General features: G+C 43.7%; 1 protein-coding gene across 3 annotated transcripts in view; it reads right to left on the reverse strand.

Annotated features, from left to right (window-relative positions):
* The window catches only part of TRIM66 (tripartite motif containing 66), a 48046-nt gene extending 20823 nt beyond the window's left edge, over positions 1-27223 (reverse strand). For 2 of the 3 annotated variants that reach the window (XM_063093354.1, XM_063093353.1), the window contains exons 1-9: positions 27161-27223; positions 10589-10692; positions 8956-9103; positions 7784-7916; positions 7343-7459; positions 5924-6038; positions 5210-5356; positions 2855-2972; positions 501-1402 (exon numbers count right to left, since the gene is read on the reverse strand). In XM_063093354.1, coding sequence (XP_062949424.1) covers positions 501-1402; positions 2855-2972; positions 5210-5356; positions 5924-6038; positions 7343-7459; positions 7784-7916; positions 8956-9103; positions 10589-10597 — 1689 coding nt within the window. In that variant the 5' untranslated portion in view covers positions 10598-10692; positions 27161-27223. Of the gene's footprint in view, positions 1-500; positions 1403-2854; positions 2973-5209; positions 5357-5923; positions 6039-7342; positions 7460-7783; positions 7917-8955; positions 9104-10588; positions 10693-27160 lie in introns of those variants that run through there. The other variant, XM_063093355.1, reaches the window with a different exon arrangement.
* Between the last annotated feature and the right edge of the window lie 277 nt (positions 27224-27500).

The following is a 27500-nucleotide window of genomic DNA, read 5'->3' on the forward strand; positions in this document are numbered from 1 at the left end:
GGAATGCAGCAAAGATTCCAGAACTACAATCTACCTCTTCAGTTGTCTTGCTGAGAAAAAAGAGAAGCAGCACTCCACTCCTTAAGCTTTCCCCTTCTCCCTCTCTGTGATTCATAAGTTCCCAGCAAGGGAGTTGGGGAGGTTACAAATATAAGAGATAGTCTCCTTTCTGTCCTGGCACTGGCATGAGTCCAGCACAGCTCAGAAGGTACCACCTCTGGACAAGGTCTCTAGAGTCATTCAGGAAGACAAGACAAAGCCAGGCCACTCTGGAGAGTGCTGAGTCCTGATCTATGACGGGACTAAGTACTATGTTCTCTGGAGCTTTCCTGAGATGGGAGGTTGAGCCCAGGGTAGTTTTGAAATGTGAGGGCTGAGCTCAATGCCACCCCAAGATGAAGAAACTGTTTTCCTGTGCCACCCTGTGACTGGAGAGGCTATGTTCCCAAAGCAATCCTGGGATGGGGAGAATATGTGCCCCAAGCCACCCTGGGGCTCACCTGCAGGGTGTCCTCCTGGCTCTGGGACTGGACAGGTGCTGGCTGCCTCACAATGTAGTTGATCTGCCCCACAATGGTTTGCTGAAGATGCTGAGGAGATTTGGTCTGACTCAGTTGCAGGCTGGGCTGTTGAGCCTGAAGGAGAAGCTCCAAGTCCTTCTGCATTTCCTCCAGCTCAAACTTGTGGTGCATTATGTCCACGTTCTGGGAACAGGCAGGCCCAGGAGGGCTCTCATGCTGACTAGAAGCCAGATGCTGGGATGGAGGTAAAGGTAGGGGTGACTGCTGTGGGGGTGGAGGTGGCGGAGGTGGTGGAGGGTGCAGCTGCTGCTGTGGCTGCTGCTGAAAGTGACTGAGCTTCAGCTTCTGATGGTGGCCAAACTGGACTTGGATAGAGGGTGTCTGTAAGGTGGCCTGGGCATGGGCTCCTTGAACATCCTGTGGGGGGACGATGCACACAGGCTGAGAAGTCATCTGCTGCCCCAGCCGCTGGGACGTGCTCTCCTGCTCCCCAGTGGGCTGGGTTTCCAGCCAGGGCTGCAGCAGCTTTGGTGGATGAGGACTGCAGGCCAGCTCTTTCTCCCTGGGCAGCAGGGTGGAGCACTGCAGTGACCCCAGCTGTTGGGGCACCATTTCAGAGGGCTGCCTAAAGCTGTGAGCTGGGTGTATGCTGGGTGGAGGCACCTGGCCTTTGAGGGATGGTGAGACTGGGGAGCAGTGGGAGCAGCACAAAGATGAGGAGCAGAGTCCTGGGGACTGGAACTTGTGTGAGGGGTGGCTAAGAGCATCTTGCTGAGCCACTGGGGACTGGTGGCTTTGATAAAAGGATGATGGTCCCTGTAAGCCTCCATAAGCAGGAGTATTTGCCCGGGACAGTTGTCCGCCTTCAGTAGTTATACAGCCTGGAAATTCAGAATAGACAGTTTTTCCAAAGGTAATCTACAGTTGCTCCCTCCTTGCTACTTCCTGCTCCTGGGACCAAAGGACATCATTCAACAAACCTGTACCAGGCACAGAGATGAAGAAGTTCTACCCCTGATCACCCAGACTCAGTCTAGAATGCTGCCAGTAATAGTACCTGTATGGACCTGCATTCAGGGGCTGGGACATTTGAGAAATTAGGTCATCTTTTACCAGATGCTCAGCCCTGACTCTGTTTCTACTCCACTAGGGAAACCATGGCTCCCTCAAATAGTACCCACTTCCTTTTTTAACAGAACAGCCCAACTGACACTCTGACAAAAATAATCAATATGGGGAAAAGAGCAGTAAGGAAAGTGTGCTAGCAGTAGCAAAGGGTAGAGTTATCTCTGGGACAAATGAGTAAGTCTCTAGATAAAAGTGTGGTAAATCGTGTTTTGGGCAAGTAGGATAGAAGAGAATGGGGAAGCTCCAATGTCAGGTCAGTGCCAAGTACCAGCACTGCCCTCTGAGCTCTCTGGGCTCCTTGTGCATGAGTAGATTTTACTTACTGCTATCTCGGTGTAACGGCTCCTTCACCTCATTGTTTTGATGAGGCATACTTAGGGAAAGACTGGGCACCTTAAGGGCAAGGGGTGTGTTTTATTCACATTTGGTCCTTTAGTGTCCAGCATGGGGTCTAAGCTAGAGCAGATGCCCACCAAAGGTCTGCTGAATTAAATCAAGGGGAGAGGGAAGCAAAAAATAAATCTACATATCATTTATTACTTTGCAAGTTCAAAAAACTTTCAATGTAATTAACAGCCTCAAATGAAGGCAACAGTTGGCCATTAGTTTAACAAACTCATTAGGCTGTCAACACAGGCACAACTTCAAGTTGTCTACACTCTGCCCAAAAACTGAATGCCAGCAAATTATGGCAGCAAGGAAGAAAAATGCACAAGGTCATAAATTACCTGCTTCCATCTCAACTCCAAAGGATGTGTGTGTAACACACATGGCATGCACACACATGCATGCAGTCTACTGTTGCTGAGATACCACTGCTTGTGCTCACACATGTATACCCTTGAGTGACCACAGAGACACATGTTCACCTTCACTCCTACTCAGCATTCTGGAGAGCAGGACCACTGTCTTGCCTCCTCTCCAGCAATGAAATCGAGGTAAAGGATATTCCATACAAAATGGGAAGCTCAGATTTCAACTGGTCCTATCACAAAGCCTTATACTGCCACTGTTATTTAACCTCCTCATCCTCCTCCCTGCAACCCCCCCCCACCAAAAAAAAGGGGGGGTTTGCTGAATGACTCCATGACCACCGGCAGTCTCAGGGAGTGCTTTTTCTTGGGCATATGTTGTTCTACCCAGTAAGCTAAGCAGATTCATACTTAGCAATTAGGTCAAAGACCACAGGGTGGACCATGGCTCACCAAGGGAAGCCAGCTGCTTGGTCCAGAAGTTGGGCTCCCAGGTGAATCTGATACTCCAAGGGGAGCCAGGATCTGTGTTACAACTTGTCTCCAGCAATCGCTGCATCTGAAACACAATCTGATAACAGCACCAAAGTCATTCATTTTTACATCTTGTGCCTGAAAGACAACTCCCTCTCCCTCACTCTTTGGGCAGGTTCAACCTTGACTTTGGGCTCAGAGTCAAGGCTCTTTAGCCTCTGGTCATCTCCTATATTCTCATTTCCTTGCGTCTTAGTACCTTCTCATCCTTCCAGCTGATCCCCTTCCTCTTATCAAGGCTTCTGAAACCTCTACATTCTATCTCTTCCAGGCCTCAAGTGATTGGTTATTCTCTCTCAGGATATCTCTTGCCTGGCAACTCCATTCATTCTACCATCACTGCAATTTACAAGCCTATATGGGCAGCATTCTTCCCATTGGTGTCCTTCCACCTGCATGTAAACCAGCATTCCATCCTACTCAATTAATTGCCCTCTTCCTCTCTCCTTGCATTCATCTATTTCCCATCACTAACTCTCCCATTTATCTAGTACTCTGTCAAGTGTCCAACTTACCCTGCCATCATCTAGTTAACCAATGTGCCAGTCAACATTCTTGGCCTCTTGCTTGCTTGATCTCTTTAATGTCAATCACTGTCACCTCTATTTTCAGTTCAGTCACCATACATTGACCCTATTTATTATCTAGAACATTTTACCTATGAGACTTTGAACTCCAACAAACTACTCTCTCATCATAACTAGTTCTCACTCTTTCAGAGCATGCTCTTCAACCTCATTGAACTTTCCAAGTCCTGCTCCTCCAGTCCCAGGAACTCCCAGCTTTCCATCACTCTCAGTAACAATATCACTAGTGCCTTAATTCCCTCCCCATCACCAATTCCTAACCTTAGGTCAATCCAGCTATCCCAAAGCCATGTTATCTGGGGCCACTTCAGTAATCATTAATTTCAGGGGCACCCGTCAGCCCTTCTTCTTATCACTCCCTTTCTTGTCACCTTCCTCTTCCACTGTCCTTAATGACTATTTAAAATCTTCACTTCAGGGCTGATTACCCAATGCCTAATCCTCTTATTATCACCTCCTATTTCATAGGGGAAAAAAGAGACCATTCCTACCTCCAAACTTAACTACATTATGCTCCCTTACTGTCTTCCCATCTCAGAGGAAGGAAGTGTCCTTGTGTTTAAGGTCAACCAGTTCACTCTAGATCCCACCTCTTCCTGCCTTCTCAGTGTGCTCACTCCACCACACTTCTATCTTCAATCTCTTATCCTATATAAATGTGTATAAATGTTTTCATACTTTTAAAGGTTTTCCCCCACTCTGCCTCCTCCTCAAGCTACTTTATTTCTCTTCTTTTCACTTCTGTCTATACTCCCTCACTGCCCATCCTCAGTCTCCTCATTCTGGCTTTTAACCCTTCTATTTTACTAAACTTCTTTTAAAAGATCACCAGGGACCTCCTTATTCCCAGATCTCAAGGCTTCTCTTCACTATTCATCCTCTTTTATCTATGTAGCACTAACCGCACTGACATTTGAAATTTGAAACTCTTTTAATTTCTGTGCACCACACTCTCCTATGTCTCCTCCAACTCTGACTGTTGCTTCACACTCTCCTTCACTCATCCTCTTCCTCTATCTATGCTTAAAGGAATGGTACTCCCTGGGTTTCAGACCCCCCACTTCTTCCTGCACACATTCTCCTGAGGTGATACCACTGATATCCCAGTGACTACCACATTTCTATCTCTAACCCTGACTTCTCTTCTAACTTCCATACCCATCTACCAAAGCAGCTTTGGGACATCTTTCGGATACCCTGCATCTCTAAATAGAAAACCCATCAACTTCTCTCCATTCTTGCTGCTTCTCCTGGGCATGATCATCCTCCACGCCCAGCACTTCAACATCATCTTCAAGTCCTCCTTTCCTCTTAGTCCCCCATTTAGACCCCAGTAATCTTCTGTGAGATGTCCATGATACTCATGTCCAGAACACTACCTGAACCTATGTCTTAAGACAAAGAACCACAGACCTTCCTAACTGAGCTACCTGTGGAAGGCAAGACTATTGCAACACCTGGGTCCTTTTTACTGTGGGGTTTAGTTAAAAATGGCATTCACTTGCTAACCCAAAAGCAGTGATTGAATCTGAAAGATGGATGGAGCTACTCTCTTACTCCTTATATCCTAAAAAAAAAAAAAAAAAAAAAAAAAGGCACTTCCAGGGACAGCCTCATTGCCCCTGAGACAGAGGAGGTATTCTGATCAGCTTAAAGGATGGGCTGAGGAGTTGGAGATTCCTCTTACCAGTTCTTTGCTGAAAAGGAAAGGGACGCTGGTTTTGCTGCAGACAGCCCAATTGATGAAATTCTGCACATGCTCAAACTGACGGTTGAGAACCATAATGCTCTGTAACTGCTGTTCCAGCTTCCGCTTTCTCTCATTAGTAATGCCCTGGGTATGGAGAGAAGACAGAGTCAATGATCTTGTTCTTGAACTGCAGTCCACCTGCATGGGAAGACTGCTGGCCTGTGTGTATCAGTGCAAACATTGATGGAATCAGATGAGACTGCACCCCTGCGAGGATGACAGCAGGACAGAGTACTGCCATGGGCTACTGATGGATGGGGAAGGGAGGGAGAGATGGGGGAGATTTTATACTAAAAAAAATATGGAATGGGCGATGAATGAGGAGATGAATTGATGTCTATGTCTCTTGAGCATAACTTGCTAAAGAAGGTGAATTGTTTCATGTCTCTCTCTTCCAAGACTATAACCCTACACAGTCTAGGATGGCAGCTAACTAAGAGCCATAGCATTGGTGGGAGTTCAAATTGTTTACCAGTCCTTAATGAACCACCCTCCAAAAATTAGACAAGGAGCAGAAGAGGGCTTCAGAAATTGTATATGTGAATTCCAGCCCACATGGCTCTGGGCCCTCAATCTAGTTTGATATGTGCCTGGTTTCTGACCCATTGAGATCACAGAACCCATCCATCTGATCCATCTGTCCACATATACCTCCAGCTCCTCTATGAGCCCATTGGCCTGTTTGTTCAGCTCATTCATCAGAACCATCTTGGCCATTTTAATTTGGTTTTCCACCTTCCTGTGCTGATGCTTCACCTCAAAAATCCTGTAAACACAATGGGACAAAACATAGTAAGCTCTTCCCTCGTGGCCTATGAGGGCCAGAAGACAGCAAACATAAGAACCAACAAGTTGAAGGCTGCCTTTTGAGATCAGGGCCCAGAAGCAGCAAACATAAAGAAAAGAGAACCTTCCTCTACCATCCCACTCATTGTACAATCTAGCTCACTTGATCTAAGTGGGCCAATAGCCCAAAGTTCAGCTAGGTTTTCTCTAGGTAAACCTCAAGTCCACACCCAGGTCAACTCAGCAGCTCACCAGTTGGCAAAGCACTAGAGGAAGGACAGAGTGAGTATGAGTACGATTTCGTGTAATTTGTTGTCTTAAAAAGGAGGATGCTCCAATAAATGGTGCCATGAAGTAAAAAGAGCATGGGAAGAGACAGAAAGTAAACTAGTAGTTTCTGAGGGTTGGGGGTGTTGGGGGACATACGGAGTGACTAAAAAAGGACACGGAGTTTATTTATTTTGGGGGTGATGAAAATGTTCTAAAAGTAGACAGTAATTGCATTTCGTTGCACAATTCTATGAATATACTAAAAACCACTGAATTGTACATTTTAAGAAGGTGATTTTATGATATGTATATTATATCTCAGTAATTTATTTTTTCTGCTTAAAAAAAAAAAAGAAAAGAGCATGGGCTTTGAAGTCACCACAGACCTGGCTTCCAAACCCAGCCCAGTCACTGATGAGCTGTGTGATCCCAGATAAGTCACCTAACCTCTCTGAACTTCCTTATCAGTAAAATGGAGATAATCCCTGACTAAAAAAACTATAAGAATTGGACAAAATAATGCATGTTTGATGCCTAACCCAGTGCCTACATGTGATGAGCTCTCAGTACCTACTAATTCCCCTTCCTTTGTAAAATGCCAATAATTTCCTATCATTTATAGATTTATACAGAAAACACTGGGAAAGAGGCAATAAAGGGCAGATTGTCACTAACTTGTTACACACTTATAATAAACAGTGCTCTCTCACCCAGTATCTACTCTGTGCCCTTGTTCTCAAGCATCTACTTCTGGCTAGTTCATAAAGCATATACTCTGGCTGAGACTCACTCTGATCATTTTGACCTAGCTTGGCCTCAGTCACCAAGTGATGACCCTTCACTGGCCCTAAGACCTTTAAGGCCAGGATATATGCCTTCTAAGATGTATGCCCACATCTGCTTAACTGAATGTCCTCTTCATAAGCACTACATCTGATGGCCTGGTATTAGAACCCAGGATGTGAGGGGAAAGAGCATTTCCAGCAGTGGCAAGGGACAGCCAGCCTGTGCTACCTGTCCTCAATTTGCTTTGCAGATGTCTGTAGACTGGATTTCTTATGTGCCACCTGTGTAGTCACACTTTCCAGTAGCATCCTCTGGTTTTGCAAAACTTCTTCAACATGTCTGCACCTAAGGGATGAGGCAGAGAAAAAGCTGAGGAGGGCTGAGTACTATTCTAAGCATGCCTGCAAGCAGGAATCCCCACAGTGCATTGTCTCAGCCAGGCCCATGGAGGCTTGAATACACCTAGGGAAAGTCAAAGGTACTACAGGCTCTTGGCCCATTAGGCCTTTTCTGGAGAAGCCCCGCCAACAGGAACAGAGAAAAACTTCAGCCCAGGAACTGTAGGTTGGCTTGGGTAGGGTGAGGATTTTGATGCACTGGGATCCTAGAGTTCTTACAAGTAAGGAGTCCAGAGTTTTCCCAAGCACCCTTTAGGCCAGCCAGCCCCACCTGTGTTCTTTGTGTTCCACCATTAGGCAGCTATGGCATGTGAGCACATCACAGGTCTCGCAGAAGAGCTTGAGCACTTCCTGTGTATGTAGAGGACAGTACAAGGTGAAGTCCCCAGAACCACCATTCACTCCTGCCAGAAAAGATGGAGAAAGTAGGCTTCTGTTTCCCAGGCAGACCTCTTAGTTAAGTTCTGCTGAGCAGCCCTTGGCCCTCAGTGGACCCTGTGGAGACTCAGAGCTTGGGGGAATTTGGTGCAAACAGGATATGCCTCTCTCTCAGCCAGTGAGGTTCCAGGGGCTCAAGGAAGAATTCAGGTGTAGCCTGACTAGATTTTCCCAGCTGTCCAGATGCTGGCAAACCATTGAGCCCCAACAGCTCACCACTTCCTAGAGGCTGAGGAAGGTGCTTGCTACTGCTGCACGTGGATCTCCTGCAGGGTAACAAACCCTCCAAAATTAATCCAAACCTCTTCATTAATCAGGATTCTGTTATTATGGGGCTGAAACTAGCTATCCAGCCCTGCTAAGCTCCAGGCTAGATCACATAGATCACGAACTCTGGTTTCTGTGGGTTTGGCAAATGTAAAACCCTTCCCACAATTCAAGGGCCTTGGGAAAAGACTTTCAGGAAGACTATCATTTAAAACAGATGGTTCTGGGCTGCCCGTGGCTCACTTGGGAGAGTGTGGTGCTGATAACACCAAGTCAAGGGTTAAGATCCCCTTACTGGTCATCTTTTAAAAAATAAAAAAATAAAATAAATAAACAAAACAGATGGTGCTGGATGGACAAATGAATAGGCCCTGATCTAGACTGTTAAGTTAATCAAGTAACTAAATAGAAGTGAGGCATGATTGCTCTAAATAGAGGTGAAAGGTAGGGAACTCAGCTAGCTTCCACAATAATTCAGAACTATTCCACCCTACACCTTCTAACCCACATACCCATCCAACCCACCCTGCACCACCTACCCTCACCCCTAACGGGGAGACTAGAGTGAGTCACCCCTTTTGAGTCTGAAGAAGGCCTCCTTCCTTTGGGAAAGACTCTGAGATCACTGCTACCTTCTCCCTCATCAGAGAAACAAGGTAAGGGAGCTATTTTCCAGGTATTTTAGGGTTCAGCATTGCTTTAGGGCATGAGAGTGGGTGGGGAGACGGGGAGTGGTACCTGGAGATCCCTTCTGAGCCCGGGGAAAGAGTGGGCCCCCAGGGGCAGGGCCGTGCTGGTGTTCCTCTGTGCAGGAGCTGCATAGCCAGCGATTGCAGTAGGTGCAGAGAATGTGTGCTGCCCTCTTTTCCTTGCACTCAGAGCAGTTCTGGAAGCAGAGAGTTCTGAAGTTACTGACATTATCCTCATTTGGGCCTGCCTCAACTAGTGACAAACATTCTGGGTGACTGGGGTCCTGCAGGGCTGTTCCTCCAGTATTTTGGAGTACAGTCAATTCTGGACTGCTGCCTGAGATTAATGCGGGGGCTTGTAAAGGAAAGCACCCTTTGTGACTAAAAGAACAGTGGCTGCCTCAGGGGCTGTTTACATAAGTCCTGTGCTGAAGCTGAGGATACAATGATGAATAAACCAAGGATCTGCTTTCAAGACATGCACAGTCTGGACAGAGTGGAGCCCATTAAATGGGTAATGCTCTGATAAAAGGATGCAATGAGTGCTAAGGAAGCAAAAGGAGGTTCCCAGGAACTCAGTCTAGGAGTGGCCACCCAGGAAAGTGTTTGCAAAGCAGTCACATTTGAGTCGGATATTGAATGACAAGTGAGTTCACCAGGCAGATAAAGGAGAAAAATATTACAACAAAGAGAAAGCACAGGCAAAAGCAGAAAATTAAACATGTCTTCAGAGAGGAGAAAGTCCCAGATGTGGAAGTACACAGAAAGATGATCTAATATAGCCAAGAAAGAGCAAGCACAGACCAACTTTCAGAGCTATGTTTCCACACCTGGGGTCTGCCCAGCCTGAGAGACCTAGTCTTCACCTAGTCCAAATGTTCATTTATTTGGTCAGCAAATATCCTGTCAGGGCTGATGTGAAACATCAGGAGAAAAGAAGAGTTGAGAAAAGTTGGTCTGTCTGTGCCTGAATCATACAGGCCACCAAACTGATGTGGATTCTGAAAGTTTTACTAATTAAACCATGAATTCCTTGAAAAAAGAGTATATGGTCTATCTCCCTAGCACCCAGCACAGAGCGTGGCACGTGTAAGACATTCAATAAGATTCAGATACAGCAACAAGTAAGTAAATTAGCGAATGAATAAAATGTAGAGGCAAGGATGCCTTAGTGAGAGAGGAACAGAAGGGATACCAGTCAGTAAGTGATGCAAAATTTAAGAAACTCAGAAAAAGATGATAGTTGTTAAATACAGGCAAGATTAATAAGCCCATTTAATCTAGGCTAGTGTGTGAACTTCAACTCTGGGGCAAAAAAAAAAAAAAAAAAAAGGAAATAAAAGCCCTTACTGTTATGTTTTAGTAAGTGCTGTAGAGAGAGAAAAATACCTAGATATTAAGTGATTCTTAACATACCTTAAAAATTCATCTTCTGCTCAAAGCATTGACACTGAAAAAAAAGCCTGTAATTTTCACTTAATATAAAATTTCCACTTTGCCTTCCCCAACTCAAATATTTTTATGTTCTTCTGGGATGGAAGCATGAATGGATGAACTGATGATTAGGCAAATTGATGGAGGAGTAACAAGTCAGACAGAATGTGGGTGGATAAACAGACATGGACAGGTGCCTCACAGATTTCTGAAAAGAATCAGCTGCTTTTTTCCTTGTCCTGACTTACCCTGGCCATTTTGGGTTGCCCAGTAGAAAAACACTGCAGAAAAAAATGTTCAGTTACATCCCTGGTAAGATACACTTGCTTACACCCAGGACAGGAGATGAGCTCTGGGGGGAAAAGAAAGACAGCAGAGTCAGGGCAACATGGCAGATTAAACATAAGGTCTAGACACAGGCTTTCTAATCCACAGCACCAAGATACGTGGCAATACCCACTTGTGCCAAAATGAGCTTTGTTTGATACCATAGCCTGCATTTATCATGTAGGTACTCTGAACATGACCCATTAGGGGCTTGCTCTACAGACCATCTGCTTTCGTAACACCCTTACCTTTACCTTGTCCTACCTTCCTCCTTTCCACATAAGCCATGCTACTACAGGTGCAACCCTGCTCTGGTTCTGACAATCAGCCTTCCTGCTACTCCCATTCCTCATTCCACATCCCTGAGAGCTTTGCTCCCAACACTGCCCAAGCTCCAGAGAGTCACTTAAGCCCAGGGCACAACTCCAGTCATTACGGTTACCATGTAGCAGGAATACTTTAAAGATCTCAAAGCTAGAGCCTCCAGTAGGCTCTAGCCAAAGAAAGGCAAGGTCTCCCTGCCTACTCATCTAGGAGATATTTTTTTTTCTTGGTATGGCCAATACCAAATCAGTCTGCTCCTGGGGCTCAGAGGTATTTTGCTGGGCTATTTCCATAGTCCATGTTGGGTATACCATATAAATGTACATTTCACCTATGAACAGCTTGAACTACTCTCCCCAGAGAAATGCAACAATCTCTAACACGTTATTCAGTATAGTGGGCTTCTGAACAACACAAGAGCAACACAAGCAACATGCTGCAGACTACCATGACTCTTTAGGCATACTTCAAGAGCAGTCAGCCCACTGGGAACAAGGAAATAAATCTCCTGAGTAGGGCAAGGTACCTGTGTCCAGGGACAAGGATGACCTGGAAAGTGGCTGGCTATGGTAGTAAATGCAGCCATACCACCACAGTCTTCTCTGCCCCATCTCATCAAAATAGAAAAGAATGCTATAATGGCAGTTGCTCTAGACTCACAGTCAGACTAATGAAAGTACAAATACCAGGTTTATCCACCCAATGACATTGGGCAAGTCATTTAATCTCACTTAACTCCTCTGTGCCACAGTTTTTTCATATGTAAAATAGAAAGGAAAATAAGAATTGTTGTGAGGATTAAATTAGATAGTACTTGAGAAAGCACATGGTCCTCTATGAATGTTGACTTTTTTGTTGTTGTTTTAAAGATGACAGGTAAGGGGATCGTAACCCTTGACTTGGTGTTGTCAGCACCATACTCACCTAGTGAGCCAACCGGCCATCCCTATGTGGGATCCGAACCCATGGCCTTGGTGTTATCAGCACCACACTCTCCTGCGTGAGCCACAGGCTGGCCCCTTGAATGTTGACTTTTAATTCAAAAAAAATTCCTCACATCCCATTCATGGTAAGGCAGTAACTTAAATTATCAACTCTCCCTGGTGATGAAAGTCAGATAGTCTGAGTGGTGAATTGAAAAAATTACCACAAATTCTTCCCCTCCCTGAATCCATGTCCTTGCAATCCTACCATCAAAAGGCTGGATTCTCTACCCTTTGAATCTAAGCTGGCCTCATGACCTGCTTTTGCCAAAAGGATGCAGCAAAAGTGACAACAAGTTCCAAGCCTAGACCTCAAATGGTTTTATATGATTCAGCTCTTACTCTTAGAGCTCTAATATGGCCATGTGAAAAATCTAACCTGGGGTTTAGACTGCTGGTAGCTGAGAGACCATGCTGAGAGAGGTCTCAGTTGTCTCAGGCATCCCATTTGAAGCTCTCATAAACCAGTTAGTCCCAACTGACCCAACAATTGAACACAGAACACAGATTAGCGAAGCCCAGCCAAGACCAGAAGAACCACCCAGATAATCCCAGCCCAAATTGCCAACCTGTAGAATCATAAACTAAATAAAGTTTAGTTGTTTTAACCACTAAGTTCTAGGGTGGCTAATTAGGCAGTAAAAGCTAACTGATACATCCTGGAAAAATCAAAATCCACAAAATCATGTAAAATAATAGTTTAATATATCTCCCCCCGAAAAAGAAAAACTCCCCCAGTCTCTGTCAGAGCCATGGGCTTTAATGACAGAACTCCATCTGGAATTTCCTGGATATTCTTCTGCCTGTCAAGAACAGTGGCCAGAAGTGGAGAGAAGGATGCTCTCCCCAGGTGATATCATCCAGGGGAATTTGGTGATTGTCTCTCCTTTCTACATGGCTCACCCTAGGGAGAACCTCCTCATCTACCCCCATGACACAAGTCTTGCTCCAATTACTGAAAATAACTTCCACAAGACTTCCAACTCCTTGGCACTAGATGCCCAAACATTAGTCATATTAACATAGCCTCATTAGCAGAATGAAAAAAGAGAAAGAACTGAGTAGGTCAGACAAGTCTTCATCATACATCCTCTACCTCCCTTAGGTTTAAAGCAAAAATTCAAGGTACTTCCCAAATTGGCCTTATCTCTCTCTAGTCTCATTTCCAGCTTCATCTGCCACACACTCTATGTCTTTGCCATGCCAAATCTCTATCTCCTGAATACATCAAACATTTGCATGACTCTGTGTCTATGAATATGCTGTTCCCTCTTCTTGAAATACTTTCTTGCTCCCCTCCTTTTCAGATAAACTTCTATTCATCCTTTCAAACCTATTCAAATGTTCCACCTTTAAGAAGGAAGGTTAATTTCCCCCAGAATGAGTTAATTAGTTCCTTTTCTGGGTTTCCACAGCACCCTGAACATCCTTTTAGTATAACAAATACCACATTACATTTTAACTATCTATTCATATATCCGCATACAAAAATAATCCCCAATTTGTAATAAAGGATATTACCTAATTTTTTAGCAGGTTAAACCATTACATTTCTTTTAGGTTTCTGTATTCCATGTGTATTCCTTGCACTCACAGCAACTGAAAATAGTAAGAAGCCACCTGGAAGTTTTCTGATGAGGGAAAAAAGCCATTCCAGGATGACAAAGGAGAGCAGAGGTGTGGTGCTTGGGAAAGGCTGTGAATTGGGAGATGTGAAATCCAGGCCCAGGGCTGGAACTATTTGACTGGGTAACCTTGGGCAAGTCACCCCCTTTCTCTAAACCTTATTTTCTATCATTAAAATGAGGGGAACAGGAACAGCAGGGAAGTATGGATTATTCAACCCTTTCACTCTGCCTATAGCCAGGCTTCAGAAATATTACCTTGGGCAAGATGGGAAGGGAGAGACAGCCAAATGGCAACCTGGTTGTCACCATTGTCACAAAATTGGGGACAAACCTTGTAGCTGAGGGGAGGCCTGGATTTAAAAGGTGATCCTCTGAAGAGGGACTTCTGCAGTAGAAAGCAGAGATGGAGAATCTTCACGATGGTGCAAGCACTGTAACAGGGAGGCTGCAGGTCCCAGAGTGGACAGAGGACATGTGCTCTCTTTGTGTCACAACACCTTTGTCCAGAAATTCTTCTCTTCCCCTCTGAAGGTCCCTAACTCCCATCAAGCTGTGTCAACCTTGAGATTTTTTTTTTTTCCCAGAGGATTCCCCATCTTTCAATGAAGATATCAACACAAGGTTTCATTTTAGATAATTGGAATACATGAACTCTTAGGGCTGTGGATGTATATAAAATAACCAAACATCTACTTATAATATTTAATATTAACTTAGTTGTGAATACATATTTAAATCCCATCATACATAAAATATTATTTAGATATAGTGCTTTTTTCCCATTTGAATTATTCAAGCAACAGTCTTGTGCTTTTATTTCACATACAGGAACATCTATTCAGAGAAATACAGAGCCACAATCCCAAGACCACATGACTATCTTCAGAAGAGGTGGGGCTCCTGCTTCCAGAATAAGGAAGTTACAGGCACCAGAGGTCCTCCTGGGAGCCTAGGAGCTTAGGAGAGCAGCTGTGAAAGCTGAGGACATTCGGTTCATCTGTTACAAGAGCAAACACTTCTAGTCCCCTAGAGGTGTGGGACAAGTTTACGTCTGTTTACCACCACTCTCTGAACCAGGCAGTTTACATGTGCTATCTCATTTAATCATCAAACTGTCTCTGAGAGATAAGCATTATGCCCATTTTAAAGTTGGAGAGACTGAAGTTCCAAGAAGTTGTCACCCATGAAAGTTCATAAAAGGCAGGGGCAGAACTACAATTGGAACCCGAGTCTGCTTCTAAAACCCATGACCCTTCCACTATGCTATATATCTCTCTAATTCACTTATAAATAAACAAGATAATTTTATTTCAGTTAAAAAGATAATTTGATTATAAATAAAATATTCCATAATAATAATCAGACTCTGATAATGACCTAGACCCAGCTCTGGACTCTGGGAATTCAGAAGGAACTAGGAGCCAGCCCCAGCTGTGCTTAAGTTTTAAGAAATATGATCTTTGAGAAAAGGCAAACGAAATGGAGTTTTTCTGCCTGGAGAAAATAAATCTGGAGGCAGTTTCATTCTATAGAGCAGTGTTTCTCAAACTTTGCTACAAATTTGAATCGTAAGGGGAGCTTTAAACATCCTAATGTTCAGTCTACATCCATACCAATTAAGTGAGAGTTTCAGAAGATGGGATCCAGACACTAGCATTTTAAAAAATTCCCCAGGTGATTACAATGTACAACCAAGTTTGAGGACCAGCACCTTAGAAAGAACACTCCCTTCTCTTGTGGCTGAGCCTGAGAGCTCTGGCCCCTGTATCATGTAGCTGAGAAAGGCAGGCTCACCCAGTTTTAAAAGGAGGCTCCAAGAAGTTAAGAAAAACTCAGTGTAGGTATGGTGTATTTCCTCTCTGGCAGAGAAAAGGGCAGATTCCCTGTAGAGAGAGCACTCTGATATCCAGGTACTCTGTGGGTTGGTGCTGAGTTGGAGGACAGATTTTGTCTTTCTGGATTTCCAGTTCAACTGAAGGACCCATAAGCAGCCTTAGGGTGCAGCCAGGATTGGCACTACAATGACTGTTACTGGGACCCAGAGAGTGGGCTGAGCCTAGGACTTAGTGAGGCAGCAAGGAAGGAGGGCTAGACTGGGGCAGACATGAACAGCAGGACCAAGGCAACCCGGGGAACAGGGGAGAGAAATCCCAAGGATGTCTCAGAAAGCTGGCATTGGGTTGGCTCAGGCCACCAAGTGAGGACACATCCACCCCAGGTGCAGAAGGCTGAGCCCAGTACTAAACAACCCTCTGAGGGGTTAAGAAGCCCTTCATGCCACAGCTCCTATCCAGGGCTCCATGAAACTTTGCAGCTGGGGCCCAAGCTCTGACCCTGACAAAGCCGTGTCATCTGCTGGAGCAGCCTGATGTTCCTCTGCCAGTTCCCACCTGCAGAACCAAAGCTGGATAGACCTCCACTGTTCACCTAGCCAATTCTCTACCACACAGATGGTGACACAGAGGCCACAAGAGAGGGAGGCACTTAACTAAAAACCACATAGTCCTTGTAAAACATAGATAGTACCTTGCACCACTGAGCAGTTCCTGATTTACCTCTGCAGCCATAGGTAAGACACCCTAACTCCCGAAGCCTCTGTCAGACACTAAGCAAGGAGGAAAAAAAAAAAAAAAACAACAGAGGTTGTAACCTCTGGCAGGCTGGCCAGCCTCACTAACCATTCCTGCCCTTCTACCCCCGAGCAGCCCACGTATACTGAGCATCAGCTAAGGCTCCCATCACACAGCCCCTGAAGCCTTCCTCTAGCCCATAACTCAGAGCAGTACCACCTTTGAGAAAAATGCTGTTCCCACTTCCCAGAAAGCCAATACCTGCTAGAAAGACAGATTTTGATACAAGTCGCTCCTAAGGTGACTGCTGCTTCTGTTCCTCGCTGCCAGCAGGCTTACCTGTAGCCCTGCTGCCCTGTGATTAGAGCAACACCTGGGAGAGAAGTCAGAGGAGCAACAGGTGAGACCACCACAGGTCCCAGAGGATGGCGCTTACCAAGCGCCCAGGAGCACCCACCCTGCAAGCTGCAGCCAGCCAGGCTGCAGGGCCTAAGCCTCGGGGAATGGGTACTGGGTGGGGTAGCAGGAGTAGTCTGGATCCTCTCCTCCTTTCTCTGATGCATCCTCAGCCAGGGCTGCATTTCTCTAGCTCACCTGAGATGCTCCTGCAAGAAAAGGCTTGGTTGACTCCTCCTGTTCCTGTTTATCTCGAAGGCTCTGCAGCAATTTTCCCAAACTGAACAGCAAGAGGGAGACCTCAAGGAGGCGACTCTCTTCCTAGCTGCATCTCCTTCCTAATCCTCTGGGTGCCTTGGAACAGAAGCTCAGAAGGAAGAAAACGAGATTTTCAACTTTCAGGAACTAGCTCTGTCGCCCTCTGCACGGCTCAGGAGGCCATCACTCTCAGCCTTTTAGACCTCGATCCAAAAATCCTTCAGCCCTCCATGTTCCCCAAAATGACAGAGCTCATGTGTGGCTGGAACCTGCCCCGATCCGGCAGCTCATTTAAATAGAGCTCATCACAACAACAGTGTTGGTGGAGAAGTGAGTAGCTGCAGGGCCCTGGGGACCCCCTGTTTATACGTAGGAAGAATGATGCAATCTGGGTATCAAAATAGCAATCCAGAATGGAATAACAGGCTCACGCAGCAGCAGTGCCTGCACAGCCAGAGCTCAAGTTGACACACTCTGTCAGCCCCACACTGCTGCAGCACGCAGATGCCAGGCACACACTCTCACCGCATCCTTTTAGAAAACAGCAGGAGCCCAAGATATCCTCCCTTGCCCCCGGCAATGAAAGAGGGTGTTGCGGGGGGGGGGGGGGGGGGGGGGGGGGGTGGGCTTCGACAGACATTAAAATCTGTCTCCTACACACTCACCTGCTCCTGCCACTTCACCTGAAGTCCTTATCCTGTGACGTCACAGTCAGTTGCCATAGTGACCAATTGTCCCGTCACAAGCAGAGGATTAGGACTTCAGATGCAGAAGACACACATTTATGATGCACAAAGGTCCTGGGAAGTGTCCCTTAGCAGCTAACTCTACCCTCTGGGGAGATACAGTCACACACAATCAGGGAGGGAAAAAAGGAAGGAAAAACAGGGCCAAGTTGGAGGAAAGACATTAGGATGGAGCAAGACTATAAGTACAGGATAATTTCAAAAGCACAGAGCAATCGCATTAGGGGGAGTGGCAAGGAATGAGCTTAAAAAGATTAGCAGGAGAGTAAGCTCCTGAAAGGCCTTGAGTGCTAAACTACAGAGCTTGACTTTTATGTTAAAAGAAGAGGCAGCCCAAAAAGGTTCTGGGAAGTGACTGACTGGGCTTTATGATTACCTCGATGGGTTGGAGACAGGGAGGTTGAAGAGGTGACTTGTCCAGCTGAGCATTAATGGGATCTTGAATGAGGGTAGAAATGGGTAAAAAAAGGGACAGAAGAATTATTTCAAAGAGAACCAACAAGACGTGACCAAAATAGGATGTTGGGGGTGATGGTGGAGTGTGAGGAAAAAGGAGTCAAATGGATGCGCTGTCATGAACAGGGATAGGTAACAGGAGGAAAAAGAAAGCAGTTGCCAAATTCCATCTTACCTATGTCCTACTTTGTCTGGCATCCATAGCTCTTAGGATCAGGCCTCGTCCTGCCTTGCCAAATCTGGAGGGCTTGTTAGAAATCCTGAATCTACCAAATTCAAATTTAGTGGGTGTGGTGTGGTGTGGAGCCAGGAATCTGTATTTTCAGCAAGTTTCCCAAATAATTCTTAGGCATCCAGACCAGCACTAGTTCGAGGACCAGCAATCAGGAAGCAATGGCCTGGACAACTGCAGTAGCCTCCTAGGAGGCCATCCTGTATCCAGTCCCGTCTCCTCCAATGATCCTTCTCATTGAACCAGAATGACTTTTTAAAATACAGAATTGATCATATTCCACTGACCAAAAACCTTCAGTGGCCACAGAATAGCTTAAGTTAATCAAGACTCCTCACAATTTGGCCCTAAATTTCCTTTCTGAACAGAGTTCCCACTTTTCTCCTTCAGGCAGCCCATATTCCAGCCGAAATAACTTCCTCCTGTTCCTGATATTTGCCTTTCCCTCTCCTCCTGTGCCTCATCCTAACACTATTCCCTACCTGGTATTCCCTTCTATATTTTTCTGGCCTTGCCTGGCTCCTACACAGTTATTTTTATTTGATGTCACCCACAGTTTCAAACCCACCCAATTTCCCCATAAGGAGCCTAAAACGGGTGACAGAAAACCACAGCCTGTCTGTTTTTGTAAATAAAGAACAGTTGTGCCCATTTATTTCCATATTGTCTATGGTTGCTTTTGTGCTACAATGCTAGAGTTGAGTAGTTGTAACAGAGACTGTTTGACTGTAAGCCAAAAATATTTACTATTTAGCCTTTTACAAAAATGTTTGCCAACCCCTGGCCTAAAGCAACAGCTCCTTAAATTATTCTAGCCTCACCCTTTGGGGTTTAATTTTGATTATGGGGATTGTGCTTGTTACCAAGCCTGCTCCCATCCCGGTGAACACTAGTTTAGATAACTGGATCACATCTGAGCTGGACCTTCAAGTTTGGGTAGGATGTTACTAACAAGAAAAGGAATTTCAGGAAGGAAGAAATATTTAAACAGGATTACAGACATCTAAGTGTGAGGACTCTTTGGGAAGATCGGTAAGGTTAGAACATGTAGAGGAATGGCAGGAAATGAGGCTATAAAATTAGTTTGAGACCAGATTGGGAAGAGCCTTGAAGGCCATGCTAAGCTTCCGTTCTGAACTGCAAGCAATAGGGAGCCTTCAGGTAGCTAGAAATGCAGACCCAAAGTCATAGGGAGTGATCAGAGTCAAAGCTAGAGGATCCAGGAACATAACCACAGTAGCAATAGGTAGAGTGTGGTCAGGAAAAATGTCACTTTGGGGACGAATAGAGAATAAACTGAAGTCAGGTAGGGATATCCAGGACTCTGGAGAAGAACCAGGCAGTAGATCTGAGCTGAGTCAAAATCTGGGCATGAAAGCCAGGTGACTGGCTGAGGATGCAGACAGATGCATAGTCCATAAGCTTCAAAGCTCATGCTCCTAGGAATCACCTATCTATGAAATAGGCTTTCTCTTCCAAGGAAGAACCCACAGTGAAATGCAGAAGGTGTAGGTAGGATAAATTTGGGCTTATTTCATTTGACAGATACTCACTGACCCCGTGGCACCTCTATCTCTTTTTACCCCAAATCTTAAGAGTTAGTCCAAAAACTGATGCACTGACATCCTTCATGCAAAGCCACTGAACCCATTTCCAACTGGCCTGGAGAAAGAGACAGTGGGGGAACCAGGGACAGCATCCTACTCTAGGTCTGCAGTTTCTGCTGGCCCTCAAGCAAGGAAATTCCTGGACTTTCAAGGAAGGCAGCTGGATTTTTTTTTTTTCTTGGCTCTGCAAGTGACCAATTATGTGACCTTCAGCAGGATCCTAGCCTTTCTGGACTCCTGATGCACCATCTATGCAGTGAGGGGATGGAGATGAACTCTAGGGCTTTTCCTGCTCTCTGACCTCCACAGCATTCAACCATGACTGGCCCCCTTGAATGAGAGAGTTTCAGCAGAAAAGAAGCCCCTCCAAGACCCCATCCATCAATCATAGCTACTTTGAACTCCCTCCTCAGAAAATCTGTTCTAGCTATAGCCTTCCAAACAGTACTGACAGCAGCTAGTACATTCGCCAAAACACAGCCTGCCTCCTTCCTGTTACCAAGGGAATTGCTCTCCCAGTAACAAATACTGTTCTGAGGTACCAGTGATACTTTCAGGGCCCTAGAGAGCCAATTAAGGTGAGGAAACTGTTCATGAACTAAAAAGCCACCCACTGATAGGGCTCCTGAGCTCCAGCTTCTGCACCTGCTGCACACTCAGTTCAGCTCAGCTCAGCAGCCCGCCCTCCACCTGGGAAACTTGGGTCACTGCCCACAACAGACGCCACAATGTTGGACACACTATTCAGCACCTGGAATGAGCAAAAGGCAGTCACCCTCTTCGCAGGCTCCAGTAGCTGAGATCTCACCCCATTTCCAATTCTCACCCAAGCCCATTAGAGCCCCTCCAGCTGAGTGGCTCGTTAAGATAAGAGTCATTTCCTTCTCTGACTCTGAGGTTGTAGCATCTTGCATCAGTCCCCTCTCTTTGGATCTTCCCAAAGCCCCAAGGCCTGCCCACTGTGGAACAGTGATTGCTCCCCCTTTCAGCATTAGTAGTGTATGAGGGATATGCTGTGCCCTTAACTAGATTCAGGAATCACGGGGCTATGGTGGTTATTTGGTGTTCTTAGAGCTCATCAAGTCCAGCCTTGCAAGCCAGAGAGGGCCTGGGATTGCCTTGTCAATTAGTGCTAGAGTCCAGATGAGCTCCAAGAGCTGTGACTTCCAGACCAGGGTTCTTCCAGCATCTTGATTGTATCCCCTACTTTGAGTATGGGAATAGTAAGATACTAAACAAGCACATTCTGGAATTTGAATCTCAGAATCAAAGTCTCCCAGGCTTGATTTGTCTTTTAATCAATTTGAAGAGAAAAAATAATGTTCCTTTGATTCACATTGTATATTTCACAAAGGAAATATACAATTAATTGCCTCTCCTCTCCCTAAAACATCAAATAAAACCATAGGAACCCTGAGAATCTTGAAGACAGAGTCAGCACATAGTAAATGTCAGTTTTAGGGATGCTAGCTCCATTCAGAGCTTGCTGCATTTATTTAAAGTATCACTTTGGTACTCAGCGGCAAATTTTCCAGACAGAATTTGACTTGGGACCATTTTTTTATTAAGCTTAAAAGCAAATAGCCCCAAGTAGATATTCTCATTGGCTGAGTAGATCCATTTCCAATAACTAGCCTTTCTGCACAGAGTCTGCAGCTCCAGTCATCCCACTACATGATTAACCATTGTGTACTCAACAAATTCCCACCTTTATTCTGGTCCCCATCACTAAGCTTTTAAAGATCTTGTCCAGCTGGTCTCCTCAGAGCCTGAGAAGTGATGCAGACCCATTTTCCTATTGTGCTGGAGTTGCTAGGCAAAATCTCAGCTAGGTTGTGGCTGATTTTGCACTTGATCTAGCAATCATACTACTGGGTATACATCCAAAGGAAATAAAATCAGTGTATCAAAGAGCTACGGGCATTCCCATGTTCACTGCAGCCCTATTCACAATAGCCAAGATATGGAATCAACCTAACTGTCCATCAATGAGTAAATGGCTAAAGAAAATGTGGAATAGAGACACAATGGAATACTATCCAGCCTTTAAAAAAAAAAAAAAAAAAGGAAATATCATTTGTGATAACATGGATGGTCCTGGAGAACATTACATTAAGCGAAATAAAGCCAGGCACAGAAAGACAAATACTGAACAATCTCACTTAATGGGAAATCTAAAAATGTTGATCTTATAAAAGAAGTAGACTGTAGAACGGTGGTTATCAGGGGCTGCAGTGGTTGAGGGTGGGGTGGTTAGGGAGATGGTCAAAGGATACAAAATTTCAGTTAGATAGGAAGAATAAGTTCAAGAGCTCTATTGTACAGCATGGTGATTATAGTTAATAATATATTATATTCTTGAAAAATGCTGAGGGTGGATGTAACGTATTCTTACCATAAAAATGATAACTATATGAGGTAATGCATATGTTAATTGGTGAGTTGAGTCATTCCATGATGTATTTATACTTCAAAATATGTTGTACACAGCAAATATAATTTTATCTGTCAAAAATATTTTTAATTTAAGGACCGGCCTGTGGCTCACTTGGGAGAGTGTGGTGCTGATAACACCAAGACAAGGATTAAGATCCCCTTACCGGTCATCTTTAAAATAAAAAAAAAAATTTAATTTAAAAAAATTTTAAAATAAAGATACACATTTGATGGTTCAGGCTGCAAAGATCCTATGGAATTTCTCCATCTATTCAATAATTTTTAGGTGAATTTTTCATAATTCAATAATCTATAGGCTCTTCCCTTGAGCGAAGTGCTACAATGTACGTCACAAATTTCGAAGACAGGTGAACCTGAGCTTAACCTGACATGACACTTAGTAGTTGTTAGACCTTAAACTGTAAATTTCCCAATCCCCAGGTTTTTCTTCTACAAAATAGTAATAATAAGACCCACCTTATAGGGCTGTTGTGAAATTAGAAAAGATAACACTAACACAGGTGCCCAGTACAATGTCTGCACACCAGCAGGTGCTTGATAAATGTGTTTTGTACCTCCAACTTGAAGAATGGAAAGAAGCAATGTCATAGGTGAAAAAAGTCTCCCTTCCAGGCAAGAGCCATGGGAGCTCTTTGTGGATTCACTAATTAAATCATTTATTTAAGAAAAAAAAAAAAAAAACTTGCTTAAGCCCTTATCCTGTATCATGTTCTGTACTGGGCTATGGAGATCTTGAAATGAAAGACAATTGAATGAGAAAATGCCCACTTCATACCATCCCCTCAGTTCCAAGCCCCAGTGCAGGAGTACAGGCCTGCAGAAGCTCCATTGAGAGATTAGAGTTGAAAACAAGCTGGACAGACCCTAAGCCCAGGCACAGACCCTCCTCCATTCAATACTGCAACTGCTCAGCAACCAATACATTTATGGAAATGGACTCATCCCCATGCAATGTGTCCCCATCTCGCTGGAGGCATTGATGCTAGGAACCTATTTATTCCTCAGCCTCTATCCATCTCCCCTGACATCATTTTACCTGCTTCCACATTCTACTTTTTAAAATCCCAAATGGGCAGAAGGAGGATAAACTTTCCAGGGCTGGCCTGTTAGCTCAGTTTTAGCACAGTGTTGAGAACACCAAGGTCAAGGGTTTGGATCCCCTTACCAGCCAGCCTCTAAATAAAAAATAATAATAATAATGATAATTTTTGAAAATAATTTTAAAAAGAAAAGAGTTTGGCAAACTAAAACAAAACAAAACTTTCTACATAGTCTATGCTCCTGCTCTGCAGGATAAAGTGACAGTGCTAAGCTCTTCCCAAAGAACCAGACTCCCAAGCATGGCTTCTCAAACCACAGGCCAGAAATCTAAGTGCAGGTATTGGGTATCTCATTAGACTTGCCAGAGATAGTTGACAGCTCTGCTTTTCATCAGACAGCTCATTTGGGTGCCATTCTTTCAATCCTTTGGAAAATATTCAGTGAGCAACTGATATCCACTAGTCCTAGTGCATGGAGAACCTCCCAGAGTTATTGCTCCTTTGTTTGAACTTTAAACAATCTTCTCTTCACTGTATTATCATCATTTTTATTTATCTGTCCTTCATTAGAACACGGGCTCCCCAAAGTCAGGGCCCTGTCTTTTCATCTCTGTACCCTAAATGCCATACAGCCTGCCATATAGTAGTCAATAAATACCTGCAGAGGAGAGAGACATACAAACCAACAAATACCACATTGTGTAGAGTCCTAATAACTCCAAGTAATCAAGAGGAAACTTATTCCATTCTTTACCCATACATACAAATATGGAAGGTAACAATGGCCTAGCCAGACCATAGGACATACAAAAGAATATAAGATGCCCACATATACAAGAAATTGCCTCTCTCGTTCCAAACAAGCATGTTTTCATCTAACAGGTTTGTTTGCTTTCCATTTCACAGTTTCACATGTTCTATTTAGTGATGTTATTTAACATCACTTTTTTACATTTCTTAGTCTCTTACTATACACTAGGCATACTACAGAATGCTTTATGTATACGTTCTCATTTAATCTTCATAATCCTATGAGTTAGTTACTATCATCATCCCTATTTTACAGGCAAAAAAACTCAGGCACAGAGGCATGAAGTAATTTGCCCAAGTTACACAACTAGTAGGTGGCAGGTAGATCAGGACTAACATTCAGATGCCCGGATATATTGACACCAAAATTTATGTTTTCATTCTCCGTTGCACTTAGAATAACTTGGCAACAAACTATGATTCTACTAATTGTCATTAATATGAATTTAATGTTCTGACTTTAGAGTCAAACAAAGCCCTGAGACATACCTAATTAGTTCACATTAAAAATCTTAAATGAGCTAAATGACCTAAACATAAGAGCTAAAACTATAAAACTCTAAGAAAACAAAGGGGAAACCTTCATGACATTGAATAAGGCAATGATTTCTTGGATATGACACCAAAGTATAGGCAACAAAAGAAAAAATAGATAATCTGCACTTCATCAAAATTAAAAACCTTTGTTCATCAAAGGACACTAGCAACAGAATGAAAAAGCAACCCACACAATGGGAGAAAATATTTGCAAATCATATATCTAATAAAAAATTGATATCCAGAATATATAATTTCTACAAGCCAACAACAAAAATAACCCCATTTTAAAAATGGGTCAAACTGAAACTCTATACCCATTAAACAACAACTCTCCATTCCCCCCCAGTCCCTGGCAACCACCATTCTACTTCTGTCTCTATGAATTGACTACTCTAAGTATCTCATGTAACTGGAATCATATAGTATTTGCCCTTTTGTGACTGGCTAATTCTATGTAGCATAATGTCCTCAAGGTTCATCCATATTGGAGCATGTGTCAGAATTTCCTTTCTTACTATGGCTGAATAACATTCCATCTAACGTATACACAACATTTTGTTAATCCATTCATCTGTCAATGGACACTTGGGTTGCTTCCACCTTTTGGCTATTGTGAATAATGTTGCTATGAATATGGATGTAAAAATATCTCTTCAAGTCCTTGCTTTAAATTCTTTTGTGTATATACCCAGCAGTGGAATTGCTGGATCATATGATAATTCTGTTTTTAATTTTTTGAGGAACTGACTATTGTTTTCCATAGCAGTTGTACTACCTTACATTCCCTCCAAAAGTGTACAAGGATTCCAATTTCTCCACATCCTTCCTTGTTTGTTTGTACAATAGCCATCCTAATGGGCATAAGGTAGTATCTCCCTGTGGTTTTGATTTGCATTTTCCTTATGAGTAGTAATGCAGAGCATTTTTTCATGTGCTTATTGGCCATTTGTATATGTTCTTGGGAGAAATGTTTATTCAAGTCCTTTGCCCATTTTTTAACCACGTTGTTTGTTTTTTTATTGTTAAGTTGTAGTAGGAGTCTTTTCTATATTCTAGGTATTAACCTAACAGTACTGGAACTTTTAAGACATGTTTAAAATTCTCCATATTTATAAATTTAACTTACTAAATTTCCAAGAATTCTTCATGTAATTAAAAATGCCTATTTACTACATAGAGTACTTAAAAAGAAAATAAAATACATTTAGTTTATAAAAGCAAATATTAAGAAAATTTGTAAATAAGTTCAAATATCACTCAAGGCCCTTTAAAAGTCATTGTTAAAATTTACTCCATTTATAAATAGAATAAGATTTGTAAGTTAAAATTAAAAGCTTAAGGAAAAACTAAGTTTAAATTATAAGGTTAAAAATCATATATTAATTTTAAAAAATCAAAGTAGAACATATCTCTTCTGTGCTAAAAATTCTCAGCAGACTCAGAGAGATCAGGTAGCTTGCCTCTATCCATCTCCCCGACATCATTTTACCTGCTTCCACATTCTACTTTTTAAAATCCCAAATGGGCAGAAGAAGGATAAACTTTCCAGGGCTGGCCTGTTAGCTCAGTTATAGCACAGTGTTGAGAACACCAAGGTCAAGGGTTTGGATCCCCTTACCAGCCAGCCTCTAAATAAAAAAAAATAATAATAACGATAATTTTAAAAAATAATTTAAAGATAATTTCAGAGGGCTCAAAATCCAGATGCAAAGACTGCTCTAAACAGCAATGCTAGAATGCCTTAAAGAGAGCCTAGATTTGTATTACAACTCACTGTGAAAATACTGCAGAAAACAAAACAAACAGAAAAGATCAAAGATGATGTTTCTAAGTGTTGCCAACTTATTTGACTTTCTCATTGCATAATTTCACTCAGCATACACTCACTGTACCTCTACTACATGCCCTGTGCTAGAATACTGAAATGAAGGGACCTGGTTCCTGTCTCCAAGGACTTCACCGTTCTCAATGTGATTGTTTCCTAGGAAACCTGACATTCAGGAGCAAGACACAGGCTCCTCCCTGCCAGGCAGCAGCTTAAATAATGAATGGTCCACTGGCCAATATGATTCTGTTCAAAATCTGTTTCTGACTAACTCTAGGCAGCCAGTTATTCTCCCTCTGCCTTGGAGGTTTAGTGAGCCAGGACACATCCTCTCCATCTGGCAGTCAGCCAAACCTCAAATCAAAATCTTCCCAGGCTTCATAGTCTGCCACCAATTTAAGGAAATCCCAAACATGAAAAGCCCCAGCTTACAAAAAAGATATTTTAGGCATCAAGAGGATTTGCTTTGTCTCACAGATTCCCCAAAGAGTTCATTTCAGCAATGAGTATCCGTTGGGCACTGAAATTCTGATTCTTTCTACAAGTGATATTTAGTTCCTACGAAACAGGAAGAGACATGTTATGTAGAAGAAGGTGAACCTATGGTGCTTTTGTACTTACCATCTGGGATGGTCCCATGGGACTTGGCAATCTGTCCAATCTCCTGGACCAAGCCCTGGAAGCAGTCCTTACAGAGCAAATGCTGACAAGGTAGAAGCCGAGAGCCCACATCTGGCAACTTCCCATGGCACAATGAGCAGGTCAGTACCACGGCCTTCACCTGTTCACTCCTAGAGCAGTGATTCTGGTCAGCTAGTGGCAGCCTCATAAAGCTCATGCCCATGTCCATACCCAGGCCCATGCCCGGGACTGGGGCTTTTCCATCGATATCCTCAGGTGTGAAGCAGCGTGCAGAACGAGCAAGCTCTACTCCCTGTAAGTGAAGTGCAAAGCACAGTGA

Source organism: Cynocephalus volans, chromosome 4 (assembly GCF_027409185.1).
Source record: "Cynocephalus volans isolate mCynVol1 chromosome 4, mCynVol1.pri, whole genome shotgun sequence".
NCBI classification, from domain to species: Eukaryota; Metazoa; Chordata; class Mammalia; order Dermoptera; family Cynocephalidae; genus Cynocephalus; species Cynocephalus volans.